This window comes from Pinus tabuliformis, chromosome 2_1, assembly GCF_031772625.1.
Source record: "Pinus tabuliformis cultivar Carrire ecotype Pingquan chromosome 2_1, CPIR1, whole genome shotgun sequence".
NCBI classification, from domain to species: domain Eukaryota; kingdom Viridiplantae; phylum Streptophyta; class Pinopsida; order Pinales; family Pinaceae; genus Pinus; species Pinus tabuliformis.
Genome location: NC_142299.1, coordinates 78767002 through 78788965, shown reverse-complemented (window position 1 = coordinate 78788965; position 21964 = coordinate 78767002). Strand labels below are relative to the sequence as shown.

General features: G+C 38.6%; 1 protein-coding gene across 1 annotated transcript in view; it reads left to right on the top strand.

Annotated features, from left to right (window-relative positions):
* Positions 1-7248: 7248 nt before the first annotated feature.
* Positions 7249-21964, top strand: part of LOC149198862 (uncharacterized) — a 33451-nt gene continuing 18735 nt past the window's right edge. Inside the window, exons 1-3 of the mRNA XM_089402188.1 lie at positions 7249-8265; positions 8368-8475; positions 8602-8912. Of these exons, the coding sequence (XP_089258314.1) occupies positions 7360-8265; positions 8368-8475; positions 8602-8912 (1325 nt within the window). The 5' untranslated portion in view covers positions 7249-7359. The remainder of the gene's footprint in view (positions 8266-8367; positions 8476-8601; positions 8913-21964) is intronic.

Sequence of the window (21964 nt, the reverse complement as noted above, 5' to 3'; positions counted from 1 at the left end):
TTGTGGAGGACATCACTATTGGAAGACCACAGCCCACAAGATCCTCAGAGCTGGGTATTATTGGCCCACTTTGTTTTCTGATGTCTTTTCATTTGTAAAATCTTGTGACAGGTGGCAGAGGTTTGAAGGAAAACAACAGTTGAAGTCCTTACCCTTGAAGCCAATACATGCCAGTGGCCCTTTTCAGCAGTGGGGTTTGGATTTCATAGGGGAAATTAATCCACAGTCCAGTGCCCAGCATAGATGGATCTTAGTAGCCACTGACTACTTCACTAAATGAATTGAGGCCATCCCTACTAGGAAGGCTGATCATCATGTGGTCATGAAATTATTGACAGAAAACATTTTCACCAGGTTTGGCTATCCATACAAGTTGGTTACAGACAATGCAGTAGCCTTCAAGGAAAAAGAGTTGGTGGACATGTGTGACTCAATTGGCATCAAGCTAGTTCATTCCACCTCCTATTACCCTCAAGGTAATGGTATAGCATAATCTTCCAACAAGAGCCTGGTAAGGATAATCAAAAAGTTGTTGGAAGACAATAAAAGGAACTGGGATTCCAAATTGAAGTTTGCATTATGGGCTGACAGGGTGACCACCAAGAAATCCATAGGCAATTCTCCATTCAAGATGGTATATGGCACTAAGGCTATATTCCCAATTCAGTTGACCCTCCCTGTGGAAAAATTCTTGCAGGAAGAGCAGAATGAGGAAGATGACATGGAAAAGAGGATTAGTGACCTAGCTGAATTTCATCAGATCAGGGATCAGTTGATTGAAAGGTCTGAAACACATCAAAAAAGAATCAAGGAAGCCTTTGACAGAAAGGAAAAGATAGACAGTTTTCAAGTTGGAGACTTGGTTCTTAAATGGGTTGCACTGAAGGAGAAAAAGGCAATCATGGGAAGTTCGATGCTCTGTGGACTGGACCTTTCATCATCACTCAAATCCAGGGGAACAACACTTTCATGCTGCAAAGTATGGAATGAGAGACAGTTTTTGATGGCCTAGTTAATGGGCGATTTCTAAAAGTTTATGTGGTTTAAGGTCTTCAGGCCTTAATGTTGTAAATATGTCCTTTTTACAAGTTTTTAGTGTAGGCTTAATTAGACTCCATGCCCAATGGAACACTAGGAATTTTTGCTGATCTAGTTTTTGTATGAAAGGCAGTGGTCTATGGTTCTTGAGACCTCATAGGGAGGATCTCATCCCCAGAAGGACCCAGTGTTAGCTCTGCTATACAATGCTGATTTTTCAAGGCCAGAGGCAAGCTTGGTCAGATTGGCTACGCTCAAAGGAAAGCTCACAGTGGTCACTTTCTCCTTTCTTCCTTTACCCCTCTTATTCTCCTTCATCTCCATTTCCTCTATTTTTCCTCTAAACCCGACAAAATAGCCCCTTTAGACTTTAGCCCCGAGCACAAAGCCCAAACTCGCCATAAAACCTCACCATATGACTTCGCGCTGTCATAACTCAACGCTTTTCATCTCTGCTGTTGATCTTCCTCGCCAATCTAACAGCTCTCGTCACGCTTGATAAAGCAACCTGCTCAATCATTCCTCACCGTCGGATCATCTCCGCCAAGATCCGATGGCATTCGCTCCTATCGTGCCAACAATGTGATCAAACGTTAGCGCGCGATGAGAGCGGTTTTTCTCTCTCATCCACCGCTACGTCTCGATTGCTGAATGGAATCACGCGACCCCATCTTTTTACCATTTAACACCCAAAAGCGGTGCGATAAATACCATTTACCACTCGACCAATTTGTCCGCTCGTTAAACGTTCATACAACTTCGCTTCCTGATGACCGTTCGATCTGTCCACCGAAGATCTGATGGCCCCGATTCAGTCCACTCTCACCTCTCCCGACAGACTCTGTCGAGCCATCTCCGCCATCTTTTCCCTCGATCCGATGACTATTCTTCCCGCTCATCCAAATCATTCACCTGCCCATGCATTCCACGTCCTCCACCATTCTGTTTTCTCGAAGAAGGAAGATGACCAGCTTGCCATTACCAGTCGCTATCAAACCCCCCAACAACCATATTTAATAGAAGGCATGGCCAAGGGAGAAAAGGACAAGCATGACCTTGTAATTGAATTTATGAGTTATGGAACTCCACTGGTACGAGCACTCCAACTGCCTAAGAGGATAGCACAACACTTAAACAGATCAAATTCATTCACTGAAGCAAGCAAACATGTTGAGAGACTCCATCAGGCAGTTAAATGCAGTTGGTGGTCAATTGTGACCCCTCCATACCTAAACGGCCAAGTGCCTTTGTAATGTAAATCTATAAATACTCAGAAACAAGATGTAATTAGGGTTGGTGGTTGGCATTTGATATGAGGTTCAACTTCTGGAGGCTGTAGATATTTTGTCACTTGCAGCGTCTCGTCTTCATTTTCAGCTAATACAAGCTTCTTTTGTTGTTAACTGCTCACTTTCCATTTTCCTCTGTTCCAGGCTTGTGCCTAATATGCTGTGTTCATGATCTTTTGAGGTTTAGCACTAGATAACTATCATCTTATCTATGTGTTAGATTGTTGAATGTGTCACTGAATAGGTCACATAGGTTTCTTTCTATCTGATGTAAGAGAGTTGTCATCCTGTCTTTGCACTAGTAGATTAGATTTACAGGTCTCTTTACTAGTTGTAGCCAACCATCACATGGTCTTGTGCATCTGTTGATGTGTTTAGTATTCTCCATATTCACCCAATATCTAAACTGTGAGTATTTGGTGGTCTAAAGCCTTGTAGTCTGAGGGTGTTCATGCATGTCTGGAGTGAAACAAAGTAGAAGTGGTTATCTGGCTTGAACAAACCATCATTCCTTCCATTAAACCTGCAACAATAGTTGAATTTATTTGTTACCAAGCATCTTCGAGCTACAACCTATGAGAGTTTCTTGGAATCCTAACAAAACCTGATATATTGTAACTCTGCTCATGAGAAAAACACTATTGGTTCAACTTTATATTAAGATAAATTGAGTTACAGTAGTGAAAACAAAATCTTTCTCTCCAAAATTTAGAACCCTCTCTTCATTCAAATGAAGGGGATTTATAGTTTTCAAATAAAATACAAATATAGTAAAGCAGAATAAAATTTTGGAGCGGTTTTAATAAACACCTCTTAAAATAAAACCATAGGACAATTTTAGACTTGGTTATAACAACCCAAGTAAGAATCTGAAGAAGACTGGCCTCCCATACACCGTTGTAGTTCATAGCTATCTGTCATAGGCTTCAATTCGGGTGGAGACCATGTTTGATCCGCATTTGACCAGTAAATATAATGTCCTTAAGTGTTGGAAGCATATGATTGGTTGTGTTAGATAAGCTTCTAAGCATTAACCATTGGCTATGAGGTTTTACTAAGAAATGCCAATGGAATTCTAAGTCTATATTAGAGAGCTTTTAAATCTTCTCAGCATTTTACTTTGAATAATCATGCCACGTCTTAGTTAACAATTTAATATCGTGAAGAGTTCTCTCCAGGAATTCTGAAATAAGATTTTCCTTAAATAAATTATCACTTCAATTAGGTCATTGGAGATGTCCCTTGCATTGAATGCCATTATTTCTATTTATTTCAGGCGAATTCCCCATTCTTTGAAGACTATATCCTTATGTGATTCTTCAATCCTTGGGATATCGATTGATATCCCTTTAGCACTATATTGCCATGTTATATATCTTGCAATCTTCTCCTCAATATCATCAAAGTATGTCCTCAGGTCGGACAGTTGGTATACCAATCAAGTGGTCGTTTGACACAAATTATGAATAATAACTAACTTCTGATAGAAAATGACCTGTTGTTTAGCAAGGAGCGTATTTAATTCTCCTGCTTCTTTTTTAAATTCTTCCAACTTAGGATTGATTTTCAATTGTTCAATATTCTGTTGTAATTCTTGAATCTAGGCATGTCAGACGTTTAAATCAGAGTCATGCTGAATTTTAAGGGCGTTGAAATTGTTTTGAAGCTCTATAAGTTGTACTTTCCATTGCTGAGCAATCATTTACTTCTCATTCTCAAGGCCTTGTTCTAATTGCATTTTCCTGTTATCCTTTTCCTATAGAAGTTGTTGAATCTTGATAGCTTTGTCCATAGTGGCAAAAGCATAAGCTCTTATCAACTGTGTGTCTCTCAAGTTCCTTTGAAGTGGTAGTTTGTGAACCTTTCCATACTACTTCAAAAGCAGTGTTTCCAGGGACTAAGGCCTGGGATTGATTAATATTTATTTTCTTTCTTTGTCTTTCGACCATGGCCTTATGTTGGGGATTGTAGAATATGTTGAGAGGAGGAATCTCTTCAACCCTTAAGATGACCTAGGAGGATGGGAATGCTGGTATATTCTCTATATCTTCAACCTCTAAAGGCTTTTCAGAGGCCCCAATAGTAAACGAGGTCCTCTCTACAATCTTGCAAATGTCTAAGATCTTATCCTATGATTGAGTCTTCAAAGCCTCGAGTTTACTTCCTTTTAGAACCTGACTACATTGTTCTAAAATCCCATCAAGATTAGAACTTGGTAGCTGTTCCTCAATTTGGGTAAAAGAAGAAGCCTCTATCTCTTTTGGATCAGGGATATGAATAATATGTTCAAAAGAAATAACTGTAACTTCTTCCTAAGTTGTGTTTTCTTGTGAAATTTTAAACAAATCCAAAGGTAAATGGGATATCCTTGCTTCCCTGTATTTTGAAAATTGATTAGTCTCCCATGGAGCTAGCTTCTCTAAAATCTGTTTGGAAACTATGGCATATGTGGAAGCTTTCTCAAAGACATCATCGAACTAATGTGGCTCATGGGAGAATTTCCTAACACTTGATTGTGTAGTGACCTTCTTGACATTTCCATGAGGGTCATATTCCCTATTAGGAATAGTAGGAAATTTAAACTCTAGAATAGAGTTGATCTCCTTAGTTGCATGTCTATAGTATTACAGTGCAAAAATGCAACAACAAAGAGGAAACACAAACCATACTTTTTTATTGGATTCTTTCAATACTTAAGAAATTCCATTACCTACAGTTTGGTATGCAATCTCATGGGCAAATAACTTATCAGGGACGTATAAGGGAAATACATGTGGGTGAGAAAGACTACCAAAAACCTATATGTATGTGAACAACTCTTCTCCAAACCAATTCCTAATTTGAGCAATTTTGTCTCTTCTTCGGGGGAAATCCTAGGATCCCTTTTGTTAAAGATAATTTGATGAATCGACAACATGACATCTTGACAGATCTTATAGAAGTAGGGTTGGTACTTATAATCCCAAAGGATATTATGGTATATATGAATAGGAGTAGGATCCTCTAAATTCCATTTCTATCCCATGGAAGAAAAATCCATACTATAACATAGGGAGTCCATAACATAAGCACTCATATAAAAAGGATGAATTACATTCTCTGAAACTGTATGCTTTCTCCTAAAATTTAAAATGTGAGTGGCTAAGTTATCAGATAAAATATTTCCCCAGTCTAGAATAAATCCTTCTGAAGCAACATCAATCATTGTAGTCCATTGGTCTGGGAACTTCTGAGTATTAGGATAGGCAAAAAGTCTACATACCATAGCAGCAATTTGGAAATAAGTTCATGTAAGGGATTCTATTGAATATATGCCCTTTTCCTCATGCTTGTGCTTATTTGAATCACTCCTCCAATCCTTGATGGGTTTGGATGCATGATCAATGCCACTCATGAACTTCTCAATGAACTGTTTGTCATATTTACACTGAGGACTAGGCCAATGGTACATAGTGTTGAAATCACTACCATTGAAAGAGACGATGAATGTATCATTCTTTGTTATGAATCTTTTATCTGCAATGTTTAAATGTTCCACAACCCAACAAATCATATCTCTGTAGGGAAGGAGCTTGGGCCGAGCAACAATTTATCATTTGAGTACTAATGGCTTCGAAATTTCCATGGGAAACCAAACAAAATTATTGGACATTAATCTCCATTTGAGTGGAAGAGTAAAACAAGTTGATTGATCTTTTCAGAGAGACCAGGTCTCTGCATCCACCATGTGCACAACATAGAATAACATCGAAAAATAGAAGACTTGAAACTTGACTTGACTTAGAAATTTTGGTTCCTTTTAAAAGATCCAAAAACTTAGGTTACACGATGAGTCTCCTTAAAACTTCAACGATAATAAGAAATAACAAAAGGGAAAAAAGACAACCTTCACAAATCCCACTAATCCCTAGAAAATTCAGAAAAAACCTCATTTACAAAAACAACAAATGAAACTCATTAAACAATTTACAACTAAAAATGTTACACCACATCTAAATATTAAACAATTAAAAATAAAATCCAATAAATTTTTCCATAAACTTTAAAATTTTAATATCTTTATATTTATTAATATATCCTTTAGATAAGATTCTAAAATATTAAAATCCATTCATCTTAATTTAAATTTTATAACATACAAAATAATTAAAAAACAGAAGAAAAAAAAATTACCCAAGCCTTAAAAAATACTTTTAAATTTTCTAAAGGACAAGACTTTATAAAATGACTTGGAAGTGAAAACAGATTTTCCCTGAATTTAGCACTTCGACTATGTTGCCTTCGAATCACCGTATCGAAAATAGAATTCGCATCATATACGTGTCACTTTATCCGAATGTAACCCGTGAGCACAAGAAGGCATAATTATCTATTTCAATTTACCTAATCCATGGAACTGGGAGACAAACCACAAATACCCCAACCCGATTAAATATTATTACTTGTGCTTTTTCTTTACCTTTACCTTTATCTTTGTATAAGGAATCTTTACATTTACCTTTATCATAACCTAAAAAATTGGTTTTTTTTTTTTTTTTTTCAAATTTTGATATTATTTTAATAAAATTTTGTGGAGATTGTTGTAAATTCAAATTATAACGGTGAAATTTTAAAATTTTAAATATTTTAAGTTTTTTTTTTTTTAATAATACTGAAACTATTTCCACACTCAGAAACATAATTCAAACCCTACTATTACAAAATTTTAAACATAATTCAAACCCTACTATTACAAAATTTCATTAAAAAAATGCATTACCATTTTTTTAACTGTGTGGCCAATTCCTCCACTGGTGAGACTTCTAAAGAATTTGTGAGTTGTACTTACGTCCAAATTTGATCACTTTCGCTTTGCCTTATTTATGGAATCCGTGACTTTGCAAGCTACTAGATTGAACGTGCCTATATAATGCGTTGCGGTGAGTGAATTCAGAGAAGTGCTACCTCTCAAATTTCAGTTCTTCGACTCTCATTGTTCCTTGTTTTTCCTATTCTCATCCTCACCTTCCAACCTTACCTTGTTCTAGCAACAATGACCAGGAGAAGTAGCTGCTGCTGCTCCTGTTTTTCTTGTTTTTCGGGGAGGAACACCCCTTCTCCTTCTGGCCTGCCAGAAGCCCACTCCTCTTCTCTTCACGGGATGCCCTCCTCCTCTTCCACCGTTCCAGAAACTGCTACCTCCTCCGCTCCTTCCCGCGTTCCAACGGTGGCCATGGCGACAGATGATATTCATCACTCCCAACAATCGCTTGCCTCCTCCTCTACTCAACCTGGAGAAGCCCACTCCTCTTCTCTTCAAGGGATGCCCTCCTCCTCTTCCACCGTTCCAGAAACTGCTACCTCCTCCGCTTCTTCCCGCGTTCCAACGGTGGCCATGGCGACAGATGATATTCATCACTCCCAACAATCGGTTGCCTCCTCCTCTACTCAACCTGGAGAAGCCCACTCCTCTTCTTTTCAAGGGACAACGTCCTCCTCTACTCAACCTGGAGAAGCCCACTCCTCTTCTCTTCACGGGATGCCCTCCTCCTCTTCCACCGTTCCAGAAACTGCTACCTCCTCCGCTCCTTCCCGCGTTCCAACGGTGGCCATGGCGACAGATGATATTCATCACTCCCAACAATCGCTTGCCTCCTCCTCTACTCAACCTGGAGAAGCCCACTCCTCTTCTCTTCAAGGGATGCCCTCCTCCTCTTCCACCGTTCCAGAAACTGCTACCTCCTCCGCTTCTTCCCGCGTTCCAACGGTGGCCATGGCGACAGATGATATTCATCACTCCCAACAATCGGTTGCCTCCTCCTCTACTCAACCTGGAGAAGCCCACTCCTCTTCTATTACCAACACAAACAAAGATGCTGCTGGGCTTGAAGGAGACAACGTGGACGTGGATCTGGATGCCCTTATTGAGCGCATATCCGAACGCTTGCGACTCATCAAGGTAAAAGCGTATCGCTATAGATATTGTGTGATTTTATATGGACATCATGACCTGCGGATTTAGAAAACAGCATGAATGAAATTCCGTTTCCTTTTGTTCCAGGAAAAGGAAAAACCGCCACAAACAGAAGGGGCTCAACAATATTGGCCCACTACCACCAAAACATTCTTCAAATTAAAGAAGCTGATATCAGAGGGAATCAATGTCGTTGTGCGTAGTAAACTTGGACCTTCATCATTTGACAATGTTTTATTTACAAACCCTTTTATTCATATGCTCAAATTCTTCTTGTTTGTGTTGTGCATCCCCTAAATTTTTCTTGTATGTTTATTTCAGACAAGTGTTATTCCCGGGGACGTGATCAAGACAGCTGTTGAAGGTCTGGGACCGACACAGTTGGTTACTGCAGGTCTTCTTGTGGTAGAGAATATCTTCGAGAGGCTCGGAGAAGTTAAAGTCAATAAAGCTGAGTGCCTACGTCTTCTGAAGGAAATGTTTTTTCTGGCCAAAGTTGTCAGACAATTTAGAAAACACCGTCAGTTGAAAGAAGATGAAGAAATGCACAATCCAATCAAAGAGGCAACCGAATTGATAATTGAAGGCTGCACCATGTGCTGTTATCAGATTGACTCGTCAAAATATTCCAAGTGAGTAAATCAACATTCTAATCTATTTATTTGTGTGACGGTTTATTTTGATATGCACATATAGCAGAGGCCCCCTGATGAAAGCCCCACAATTCTGTTATAAAAGCAAACAATCAAATACTCCAGAACCTGCAAATTAACCAAAACAAAGAACTCGATGTGACTATGCTATCTTCTGGGAAAGCAAATCTGTTACAATCTTTTTCAAACATACACATAAATAAGAGCCTGCAGCTGTAATAGATTGTCTAAAAGTGGAAATAGGGAAGGTAATGCATCTCTTAAAAGAGGTTTTCTTACCTAATTCATACATCACATCTAATAAATTAAAGAGACAGGGAGCAAAGAAACACTTCTAACAAGTTTTTCTGCGATAGTCCAAAGAAAGTATCATTCAACCCAGATCATAAGAATAGTTTATTCAATTCAGATCAGGAATTAGATACAACGCAAAAGGAAACGGAGCCTTTTTCTGTTAAGAAAGAGAGTCTCTCTCTATTTTTTCTCTCTTGAAATCAGTTATTCACCTTCGCTGTCATCTTCTCAACTGTTCACGAGTCAAATCTCTGATCTTAAATTTTAAATAAGTTTAATAATTTTTTTTTAAAGGGTAAGCAGGGTAATATTTGTATATTTTAAATTTTTTACATAAAATCAGGAATAGTTTGTACCTTTTATTGCTCCTGGTTGTACCATATCCCGATAAAGTGGTACATATCTATATGCTTGGAGTGATCATGAAACACAGGATTCTCTGATAATCAGATCCCACTCTGATTGTCGCATAGGATCACATGGTATCCAGCACATGTCCAAACAACTCACTGAAGAGCTTCCTCAACTAGACAGCTTCATAGGAGGCCATACTAGCAGCTATGTACTCGACCTCAGCAGTGCTCAAGGCAACCGATTTCTTCTTCCTGCCCATCCAGGTTATCGAAGTAGAACCCAAAGAAAAACGACATTCATAAGTGCTCTTGTAATCCACCACACTGTCAGCCCAATCAACAACAGAATAAACATGCAGCCTCACATCTCCGGCAATGTATCTCAATCCATGAGTGATTGTGCCCCGAAGATATCTCAGAAAATTCTTGGCACCAATCCAATGTATATGATGAGGCTCAACCATATATTGGTTCAATGTGTTAACTGCAAAACATCTGTCCGGATGGGAGTTTACCAAGAACATAAATGCTCCTATGAGTTGACGATACTCAGAAGCATTTCCCAATTCAGGTCTAGCAGCCCTACCACATAACTTCTTAAAGTTAAGTTCCATCGGGGTAGTCAAAGGCTTGCAGTCCACCATCCCAAATCTTTCCAATATCTTCACAACATATTTTCCTTGAGATAGAAAAATTTCACCTGGCTTTTGCGAGACCTCCAACCCTAGGAAGTAGTGCATCAGTCCTAGGTCATTCATCTTAAATTCATAAGCCAACTCCCTCTTACATTTGTGAATGAGAGGGTCTACACCTGTCAAAAAGAGGTCGTCCACATAAAGTACCAAAATGAGAGGTTTATCATTTTCAACCTTAAAGTAAAGGTTCGAATCGGCTTCACTTCTAGTGAATCTCATCTTCATCAGATAGCTATCGATCCTATCATACCAAGCCCGGGTTGCTTGCTTCAATACATAGAGAGCTTTCTTCAACCTGTATACATGAGATTCCCAGTCATGAACCTCAAACCCCTCAGGTTGTTCCACATAGACTTCCTCTTTGATCGAACCATACAAGAAAGCGGTCTTGACATCCATATGATGTAGGTTCCATCCTTGCGAGGCAGCAAGAGCTATGATCAAGCGGATGGTGGTGTATCGGGAAACAGGTGCAAATATCTCATCGTAATCTACACCTTCCTTTTGAGAGAAGCCTCGAGCAACGAAGCGAGCCCTGAACTTTTCTGCACTTCCATTAGCTCCATGCTTGATTTTGTAGAGCCACTTAGAGGTGACAACTGATTTGTCCCCGGGTCTAGGAACCACATCCCAGACATCATTCTTCATAATTGACTCATATTCTTCATTCATAGCCTCCTTCCATACTTGTTGCTTCACAACTTCTTCAAATGATGAAGGCTCATTTTGAATGATAGTGCTCATGATGGTCAAGTATCCTTGATACCTATTTGGTTTCTTGCTTTCACGGAAGGTCCCCCTTGGTGCAATATGTCTCTCGGCATCTTCTCAAGTCTCCCTAAGCCATGAGGGTCTCCTCTTGGAGGAGGAGGGCTCTTGAGGAGGAGGATCAATAAGATCCATAGGTTCATCAACATATGGTATTATTTCATCTTCTTTTGCACCCAGTTTTTCGTTGTCAGCTTCTTTGTCCTTCCTTGGGATAGGAAGGTTGTTGATATTCCTGAGGGCCATATCTTTGTCGAAGGTGACATCATGACTTATCTCAACTTCCTTTTGACCAACCACATAAATTCTATATCCCTTAGAATTTTCACTATAGCCCACAAAGATTCCTTTCTTCTGAGATGCACCCAATTTGCTTCTTTTCTCTTTTGACACATGAAAATATACGAGGCTTCCAAAAATTCTAAAATGAGAGACATCAGGTTTCTTACCAGTGAACATTTCTTCGGGAGTCTTGGAGTCCAATGCTTGATGAAGGCATCAGTTTTGAACATACACATCGGTATTTGCAGCTTCAACCCATAGGAACTTCGGAAGCCCTTGATCATGAAGCATGGCACTAACAACTTCTACAATAGTGTGATTCTTCCTTTTAGCCACACCATTCTGCTCGGGAGTGTATGGTGTTGTAGTCTCCCTCTTAATGCCAGCTTCTCTGCAATAATCTTGGAATTCATTCGATTCATACTCGGTCCCATTATTAGTCCTCAATATCTTGATTTTCTTCTCGGATTGGTTTTCGATAAAGGCTTTGAAGTGTCAGAACCAGGTGAACGCTTCATCCTTCTTCTTCAAGAAGTAGATCCAAGTTTTGCGAGAATAATCATCCGTAAAGGTGAGATAATATAAATATCCTCCCAAAGAGTTTACAGGCATCGTACCATATATGTCAAAGTGGATCAAGTGCAATATGTCTGTGGTCTTGCTATTACTTGAGGGGAATGGTCCCCTTGTAAGTTTTACTTCGTCACATCCTAGACATGCACCTTCATGCTCTACTTTGAATTCGAGAATACCTGTCACCATCTGTCTCACATCGGGTAGGGCCTTATAATGAATATAGGAAAACCTCCGGTGCCATAGTTTAGATTGTAGAGATGTGTCACAAGACATGGCTCCCAATGGACTTCCTCCAACTTGATACAAAGTGTCAACCCTAAACCCAAGAGTAAAAGCATCTTTAAAATTTCTTTTCCAAACACGTACCTTTCCATCGATAAAAGCCACCTTGAATCCTTTATCTTCCATTGCCAAAATGGACACTAGGTTCTTCTTGAGATCAGGTACATATAATACTTCTTGCAAATGAATAGTGTTACCTTGATTCAATTGAAGGGTAACATTCCCTACTCCCTTCATGAGATAGGTGGTATCGTCTCCAAGGATGATCTCCAAGTTTGTCTCCTTTTCTATCAGATTAGAGAGGGCTTCCTTGTATACGTTGAAGTGCCTTGAGGCACCACTATCAATCAGCCAATTTCCCAAAGTGTTCAGAGGAGAGGCAGTGGAGAGGGCCGATATAAGATAGTACTCTTTTTGCTTATTATTAACAACATTGGATTCTTTATACCTGGAGTTCCTTGATCTCTTGGAGGGTCTACCATTTCCTTGATGTCCCACATTCCTTTTTCCCTTGCCATTGGACCTGCCATTCCTTTGATCATTGTTGTTGAAGTTTCCCTTGGAACGATTGTGATCATCATCATGTGATGTGTCCCTTCTATTTGGACACTCACTTGCATAGTGGCCAAACTTATTGCAAACAAAGCACTTGCCCTTCCTTCCTCCCTTAGATCTAGCCTTTCCATGGAAATGACCTTTAGACCCTGCATTATTTCTCCTTTTGGCATAAGCGGAGAATGCAGTGGGGTTGCTTCTAATAGAAGGCATTTCTTGCTCCACCATTCTTGTTTCTTCTTGAATGCATCTTGACATCAATTCTTCAAACCCTGGAATTCTATCATTGTTGAGTATTGTGGTTCTAAATACATACCACTCAAGTGGGAGTTCGCCAACGGTGGTGAGAGTGACCGTTCAAAAGTAGTAATTCAACATAATATAAACAAGATGAAGCTATTGGTATCCAGGACTTACTTTTAAAATCTCGCAGCTTTCTGGAAATAAGAATCTGACTCTCTAGTTCTTCTCCTCAGGGAACATGCACGAGTCCTTCACGACCTTTCTCCATGGGTCTTCACTCCAGCGCCTTACAGTTCAACCTCTTTCGGAAAACAAAAACTATCCTCAGACGTGCAGAACTGTCCTCAGACAGACGGCCCAGTAGGCTTCGATATTAATAAAAGCAAGAACACAATACAAAGCTTATTACAACAGAAATGTCTCAGAGTTCATTACAACTCGCATGCTCTCAATCGAACGATGCCTTGAACTCGTGGAGACCCTTTCTTAAATAGAACTAAAACGAATCTAAACTTAGCTAAGATATGACATAAAGTAGAAATAATTGAGGGTCCTGTCGGTATCTTTTTCCACCGACGGTGTCTACTCAATCTTTCTTTTGTACAAAAGATTCCTGTCACAACATGTAACCAACATTATTACATTGCTGACAAGAAATTCTTATACCATGATCTTCTTTTACCAAGGTCCTGTAGGACTCCTTGTCTCCCATAAATCTTCTTCGGACGATCCAGCAGATGCCTCGTACTCATCGATGAGTTGTCGATGGTATCTATTCATAAGTCGGTTATACTGTTCTTCGATTCCCTCGTTTGGATCTTGTGCATCTGTCATTTCTCCTTTTTCTTTTGGCGATCTTATCATATGGTGAGATGCTGTGGATGACGATTCTCCTTTTATGATATTTGTTTTGATTCTGTGAAGTCCTGGTTGTAGTGGTGTATGCATCAACTCCTGTTTTTCCCACTTGTTTAAAAAAGGAAGAGCACTTATTTCAATATCCAGAAAAGAATCTTTAAAAGCATTTCGTGCTGCTGGTGATCTTTGTACTGCCAATTCTATCCCGTCTAATGATTCCCATTTAAATATCTCAAATTTCCAAACTCATGGAACCATTCAGCATGCTGTTTGATTAACTCTTGATTGTTACCAGTATCAGAATTACCAATCCTTTCATGACTGAAAATCTGAGAAAAAGGATTTGGTTCTATGCTGTCTCTCATTCTCAAACTATGAAAATCCCACTGATAAGCATATGTCTTCAAATACTGGAGGGATCTTTGTATGCATTGAGATACTCTGGTAACTTGAATTTTTCTGCATTTTCCTTCTTGGATTCTCCAGTCTGCAAATTTCTCAAAAATTTCATACTGAGGAAACGTATCAGTATTTGCATAATTTTCATCAATCCTTTGAAGGAAAGAGGATTCTAGTTCCTCAAATATATCTGGAATTCTTAGAGAAAGCAGATATTTTACCATTTCTTCTTTTATGGGAATTTCTTCTAGATCCAGAATTTTGGCACCTGTGAAAATACTAAGGGCAAAGTCAACATTACCTATGATCTGATAGTAATTCAAAATTCTGAGTGTCCAGATCATTTCGTCGGTATAGATGCTAGACCATAAATCAGATAAACTTCTAAGGAAAAGCTTAGCCTTCATATTTGGTAAAGAAAATACTTTCACCAAGTTTTCATCAAGGCCTAGAGATATACCCAGATTTTTTGACTGCCATGCTTGGCATTTTCTGATCCACCAATTCCTTCTTAGTCTAAAACCAACCAATTTCTTGATTTCATCTGTCACAGAACTTGCATAATTTTCTAAGATTCGAAATCTATCTACAAATGTAGCAAAACTATCATCTGTAGGGCCTTTAGCTGGGATCTCAAAAACTGAATATTTACAGGTTATGAACATTTTGCTCATGTCTCTGGTCAGAACGTCTGTCAAGAAATTCGAGTTGCCCGGTATCCACTCGACTTCAAATTCAAATTGCTGAAACCAGATTTGCCAGGCCAAAATTCTGCCCTTTGCAAGTTGTCTTGAAATCTTTGCTGTCAGAAAATATTTAAAATTTTTGGAGTCTGTTCTGATTAAAAATTTGACCGGGGTTAGATATACCTCAAACCGCTGAATCCCGTTGAAGATTGCCAATGTTTCCTTTTCAGCTATGAAGTAGTTTTTTTGACTTGCTGTAAACTCCCCGGAAGCATATCCACACAAATTTTCTTCAATCTCTCTTTTACTATTTCTTCTTTGTTCTAACAATACAGCTGACCAAAAATCAAGTGAAGCATCAGTTTGCAAAATTAATAAACCATCACCTGGTGGTTGAAGCTTTGGTAAACGCTGACATTCTTCTTTGAGTTTCTTCACTGCTTCAGTAGCTTCTTCTGACCATCCTCCGTCGCTGTGTCTTCTTATAGGAGCTGTCTTTTCTGAGAGTTTTGGAATGTATTTGTGCAAGTAGTTCAGAACTCCAATAAACCTTTGGATTGCCTTTTTGTCCTTCAATTCATCAGGAAACTGTGTCAATTTTGTTAACACATGGGGCTGCATTTGAATAGAACCATTTGCAACATTTATCCCTAAGAAATCAATACTATCCTGAAATAAGGACATCTTAGTGTTTGATAAAACTATGCCATGCTTTTTGACTTCTTCAAGAAAAATCTCTAGATGTTTCAAATGAGTATGTACATCTGGACTATGGATCAAAATATCATCTATATATGTAACTATAAAATCATATTTAGCAAAAATATAATCCATCCTTCTTTGAAAAAAGGCTGGAGCGTTCTTCAACCCAAATGGAACAACTTTCCACTGATAAAATCCTGCTGGACATATGAAAGTTGTTTTGTGTCTATCTTCTGGCTGAATCTGTATCTGATAGTAACCTGACTTCATATCAAATTTACTAAAAACCTTACTATGTTGAATCTTCTGCATAATTACTTATGGTCTTGGAAATGGGTAATTAAAATTCTGAGTAATTGCATTAAGAGGTTTGTAATTGATAACCATCCGTGGTTTACCTCTTACTATCTCAGAATGGTTTCTGACTAGAAATGCAGAACATGCATAATGAGATTCACTAATTTCTATTAACTGCATTTTTAGTAGTTCTTGAATTTGATTCCTCATTTCTTGTTCATCAGATGGTGTGCAAGGAATCACTTTTCCTTTTACTCCATTGTCATGTAAGGTGACTATCTCCTGCATCGGACTTTCAGTTTCCCAAAATTGTTGTGGGTTGTCCGAACAACTTTTCAGAAGTCTCTGGTAGATATCTCTCTGTTCTATAGACCAATTTTCTTCAATGCATGCTGATTGTTTATTTATCTTTTCTGCTCTAGCTTCATAAATTTGTAGGACCTCTTGCCAATCATTTGAATCTTTAGTCGGCCTTCTAGTTCCTACTTTCTTTTGACTATTCTCGCGCCTAGCTTCAGAGTTTGCAATACTTAGCCTAGGCACAAATATAGCTTTTTTCTTCAGATTTATTATCAACTTATCTTGGCTGATAGTTACTGGAAGCACAGAATTTATAAATGGCATGCCTAACATCAAACTTGCTGAAGGGTCATAGTGCTGAATTGCTGAGATTTTTACAATACTCCCTCCAACTTTTAAAGAAATATTGTCCACATAATGTGTGAGCTGGACAGATCCTCCAATTGTTTCTGAAACTAGTATATTCTTTAATGGTTTCCAGAGAGATTTAAACAAAGATGGTCGAGCTAGATTATTTGATCCTCCAGTGTCGACAAATGCATCTACTGAAATCCATTCATTTCTGACTTGAACTTCTACTAGAATATAAATCAAGCTCTCTGTTTTCACAATCTTTTTCAACAAAGTATTTTGTTCATTTCTTGTAATCTCTGGCAAAGGTATACTAGTCTATGGTGCAATTTTCTTTTCAAATGGACATAAAGAATTGAATTGAGGTAAAGATGATGCAATTTGTTTACCTCTATTTGTCCTCTCTGATACTTCTGTTTCTTCTGATCCTTCTTCTTCACTGGATTCTGGGGCTGAATCATCTTCTGTCTCACTTGATGACACAATAGTTGAAGAACTTTCAATATCACTATAGTGTTGTTCACTATAAAAATCATCATCAGAACAATTTGTACAAATATTCATTTTCTGTACAGTTTCTTCATCTTCATTGTCTGAAACTTCTGTAAGAATATATACATCAGAAATTTCTTCATCTGATTCTACTACAGACCAATCATCTTGAAATTTCTCAATATCTATACAAGCTTTAAGTTTACTAGATGATTTCTGAGGGCACTTTCTGGCAAAATGTCCTTCCTTTTTACAAATGAAACAACAATTATTGTTTCTTGGAGCTGTTCTCTTTTTCAAATATCTGAATTTTCTAAAAGGTCTCTTCGGGTTCGATACCCTTTTGGGTTTGTATCTACCATACCTTTTGTATTTCTTCTTCTTTGATTTAAAAGGCATCCATGGTAATACAGTTTTGCAGACATCTGAACTCGGGGTGATGTCATGCGCCTTCTTCTGCCAACACAAATATTTGACCTTTTCTGACACTCTAAACAGAAGATCAACCCAATAGACTTGTTCTAAACTTTTCGCTTGAATCTCAAGATCTTTCATAATTAGATCTCCTAAGTTTCCTGGCAACTTTGACAAAAAAGAAACTTTTTGAGCAATATCATTAAACAGATTAGCTTTAAAGACTTTAGCCATAAATTCTTTACCGAATTGATCTAAATATTTTAGATATTTTAATTCCATGCGGCTAAGGTCAGTCAATAGTTGTTTCTTTTCATCTTTTGGTTCTGGCATAAACTGGGTTTTTAACAGCATTTCAAATGTAGCTAAACCTGCTTCCATGACTGCTATTCTCTCTGCTTCTGTTCCTCCCATCCACCAATCAAATACTATTCCTGCCATCCTCTTTTCTGCTAAAATCATGATAGACATAATCTTGTTGTGACCTGCATTTGATATAAGGCTCCTATCCAGATTCTAATGGACTCACCTGGATTGGATGAGTTATCTAGATCGAGAATGTAACCACTAGAATTTGTAGCAAACAAATCTTCTTCAACTCTAGGGTACTTAGCTTCTCTCAGGATGTGAGCTTTATTTTGATTCTTTATTGATGGCATAATAAAGGATGGAAATTTTATTGCAGCTTGTTCTAAAGACATGACTTCCTTCTTAGATTCAAAAGGTTTTTCTGCTTTAAACGTTCTAGAAGATCCACTGGTTAATTTTCCAGTGTCTCTGGAAGTCCCTTCTCCATCACTTGTTTCTGGTACTTCTTCTTCTAAATCCCAGTAATTTGGGGCTGTCATATCTACATGAAATTTTGGGATTTTCTTACCCTTCTTCTTCATTTTTCTTTTTCTTCTCTCCTCTTTTTCTCTCTTTTCTTCCTGTTGCTATTCATACAGTAATTTCAAATTTTCATTTATCAAATATGCTTGTTGTCCTAAGTTGTCTAGAACATTTTCAGCGTGAGAACACCAAGTAGTCAAATAATTTCCTACTTGATATACTTGTTCCAAATCATTGGGCTCTTGTGATTCATGTTCTAGGAGAGGTGCACAATCTGCTCTTGTGGCGGGCTGTTTAGACATTGATGAAGAGACACAAAATTTTGTTTTTGGTGGCCATTTTCCTCCTCTGACAAATCTTTTGTTTGCATATCTATATTCTTCCATAGGTGGATAATTCTGTACATGAGTTCTAAACATTTTATTTACAACTAAAAAAGGTTTCTCTTCAGGTATATACAATTGTTTTTCAGACCGGGGGGTAGTGGAAGTAGACGGCTGTTCTTCTGGTATGTATAACTGTCTGTAAAAAGACCTTCTTCCACTTTGGACTGGACTTTGTACTGGTAATACATGTTTCTCTGGCAAGACTATTGGCTTGGGAATTCTAGGGTAAATAGACTAATTTGGAATGATTTTTACCCCTCCATCTTCAAGAGCCAATCTTTTAATTTTATTGCTTGCATTATCTGAAGCCAAAGACTTGTATTGGATGTACCAGTGATCGCGTAATGTTTCTTTATCATAATGCACACCTTCAATCTGTGCATTTCCGATCCCTACAGTCACACAGTCTTTTAACACCGGCTGTTTTAGTTTAGGATGTACTGTATTTGTTAACTGAAAGGAAGTTTGAACAATTACAGACAAGAATTCACTCTCATCTGCCATAGACAGTCCTTGCACTCCTATCAAGGCTTTCTAGCATTCTTTAAGATGCATGTCTGTCAGACTGATCGCATAATCAAGATAAATTGTTCCATACTAATCGCATAATCAGGATAAATAGTTCTTGCTTCCACTTGGAGATTGATGATCTCTTACTCATCCCTGGTTGAATTCAGAGAGGCAAGTGTCATAGGAGAAGTTTCTGGAAGATTCCATGCTTCTCCACCTCGCGGATTGACATTGCCATTTGTCCCTTCTCGCCCATCGCACCCCATAGAAGGGCTTTTTTAAATGCAATGGACCTACTGTGTGTATTTAGGTGAGATGCAACGCACTTTGCCTATGGAGGAGGTGAAATGGTCCAGTTTTGACCAGTTCTGAGCAGTTTTTCATGGAGAACTTCTGGGAGAAGCTGTAATCAGTGGACCTTGTTCTTTTAGGGGTTGGAACAACAATTTTAGGGACTTAGGAGCCCTTAGTTTATGGACATTTATGCTTGGGGTTGCAGTGCCCAAAAATGTCTATAACAGTTGCCCCCTAAAGCATGAGGTCGTTAATCTTTTTTGATGTCGGGTGAAATGCTTTATCATGAGGATCCGAAGTTCTTTCAAGCTAGAAGGAGACCTGTAATAAGATACAATACAATACATTATCTTCATAATATTTTCATGATCTAGCTGAGGCGGGCATTCCCATGCTCAACTTTATAAATTCATTTTCATGTACATAGGACAGACAATCGTCTGAGTGTAGACTGATGATTCTGGTAGAGCCATCATTCCTTAGATTGGATGATTATCTGTGCAGCAATGATGTACATTTGATGTCTTTATTTTCCTGAATATATATCACAGCCCGGATGGATGAAACTAGATCCGAGGTCTTCAATCTCATTCGATCTTCACTTAAAGTACAAGTCGATCCATGTGAGAGATGTTCTGGAGTCGAACATGGAAAGACATCACCTGATTACCAGCCAATGATGTAATCTATTAACAGGCACGACAGGAATCACCGATAATGATAATGATCCTCAAGGTATTGCAATACAATTCACGTGGTGTGAATAAGGGACTTGGCATCGAACACCACGCAAAATCTTTCAGTCGAAGGTCATTGATGTAAACCTGTCGCCGGAAGTGAGAAACTTGCCATTGAGGCATGCAAGCTTCAAAGTACTGAAATGGGTGTTCCTAGATCGACTTCTTGGATAATGAGCTGATGTCGACAAGAAGCGATCTGTCATAGGAGGGCCTTAATGAATCCCACATCAATGACACGGAACAGAGCAAATGATTTTAATGGAGGTGAAAACGATATGGTGATATAAGGTTCAGGGTGGTGGTCATGAAAGAATGGAGCGTCAATGTATCGCAGCGGGTGAGACACAGGTGAATTCTCTGAGTGACTTCTCTTGAACATATCAACGACACTGACATGATGGATTGGTAGCATTAACCCCAAATGTGGATGGTGTGATGTGACCATGGCGATGTGACCGGTGAATGAAACAACCCAACCCGACTTGGATGCGGAGTGAAAGTGTCATGTTCAAGAGCGACTTGCTACGAACAAAGTTTCTTCAAGTTTTCTTCCCAATTTTTCCCCAGTCATTGCTGACCAGTACCTCTTTATTTTTGTCAAGCTTGAGGAGGATAACATATGCTTGTTCTATACTTTGCCCTTCGGGCAAACCCATCGCTATGTTTTAACGAGCCTAGCGATAGTGAAACTCGTTCTTGTCTGTTATGGACAAGTTTGTTGCTATTAGGTTTTAACAAGTTTAACGACAAAGATAACTTGGTCCTTTTCAATTTTAGAGAGTCTGAAAAAGGACGTAAAGGAAACTCCAAAAACCCTTTTTCGTCATCTAATACCTTAGGTCCGAAAAAGTATAAAACAATACAGGAGGGATGAATTTTCGGTACTTTTAATGAGCCGAACAAAACAAGTGCTCGATCTTTTCATGTAATAATCCCTCAGGTCCAAAAAGATTAAAATTTAAAGGAGGGATAGCACTTCTGGTCACTTTAACGAGTTGGAGAGGCCAATGGCTCGGCAAACTTTTCATATTTTACGAGTCAGTTGAAAAGAGCTTAAAGGAGACTCGTCTTTGAGGAACGAGTGATAAATTCGGGTAGCAGTTGATTCCAGGTAAGGTTTCGAATTTCCCAATCACGACAGTGTTACAAGGATGGCTAGGGGTAAACAATCAAGTGGAGGTGAATGATCGGCCAATACAAAGTGGAGGTGATGATGAGAACACGACCAAGGCTTCAAAGGCTGAAGTACTACATTCACGATGGTTATTTACCGTAAATTGGTTCATTTTTTTTAATGAGATTAAACGCTGGGGGAAACATTTTCTCATTGCTTATGTTTATTTTTTAACTAGCATGAAGTCCGCATTAAAACCGCCCAATTAATCCAGTCGTATAATAAGAATGTCTCATATATAAAAAACGACATTATTTCAAAGCTTTGCCCCACATCCTTTCTTTATGCAAGTTAGGAAACGACCAATCCTATGAGTTTAAAGGGTTAGAGGACCTACAAATTTAAAAAATAAATGGTCGCTCTTCGCTTGCATGCCAAAAGGTTTGCATGCCCCCAGGTATAAAATAGAGTTTCAAGGTTACCCCGCAATTTCGTGGACAAAACATTTGTTTTGCCAAAAAGGCTTACCTCTTTCAGGTTACCAAAGATTGTTCTATTTGTACCACAAACAAAACACTTCTTCGGCGATGTCTATCAAAATAGACAAAG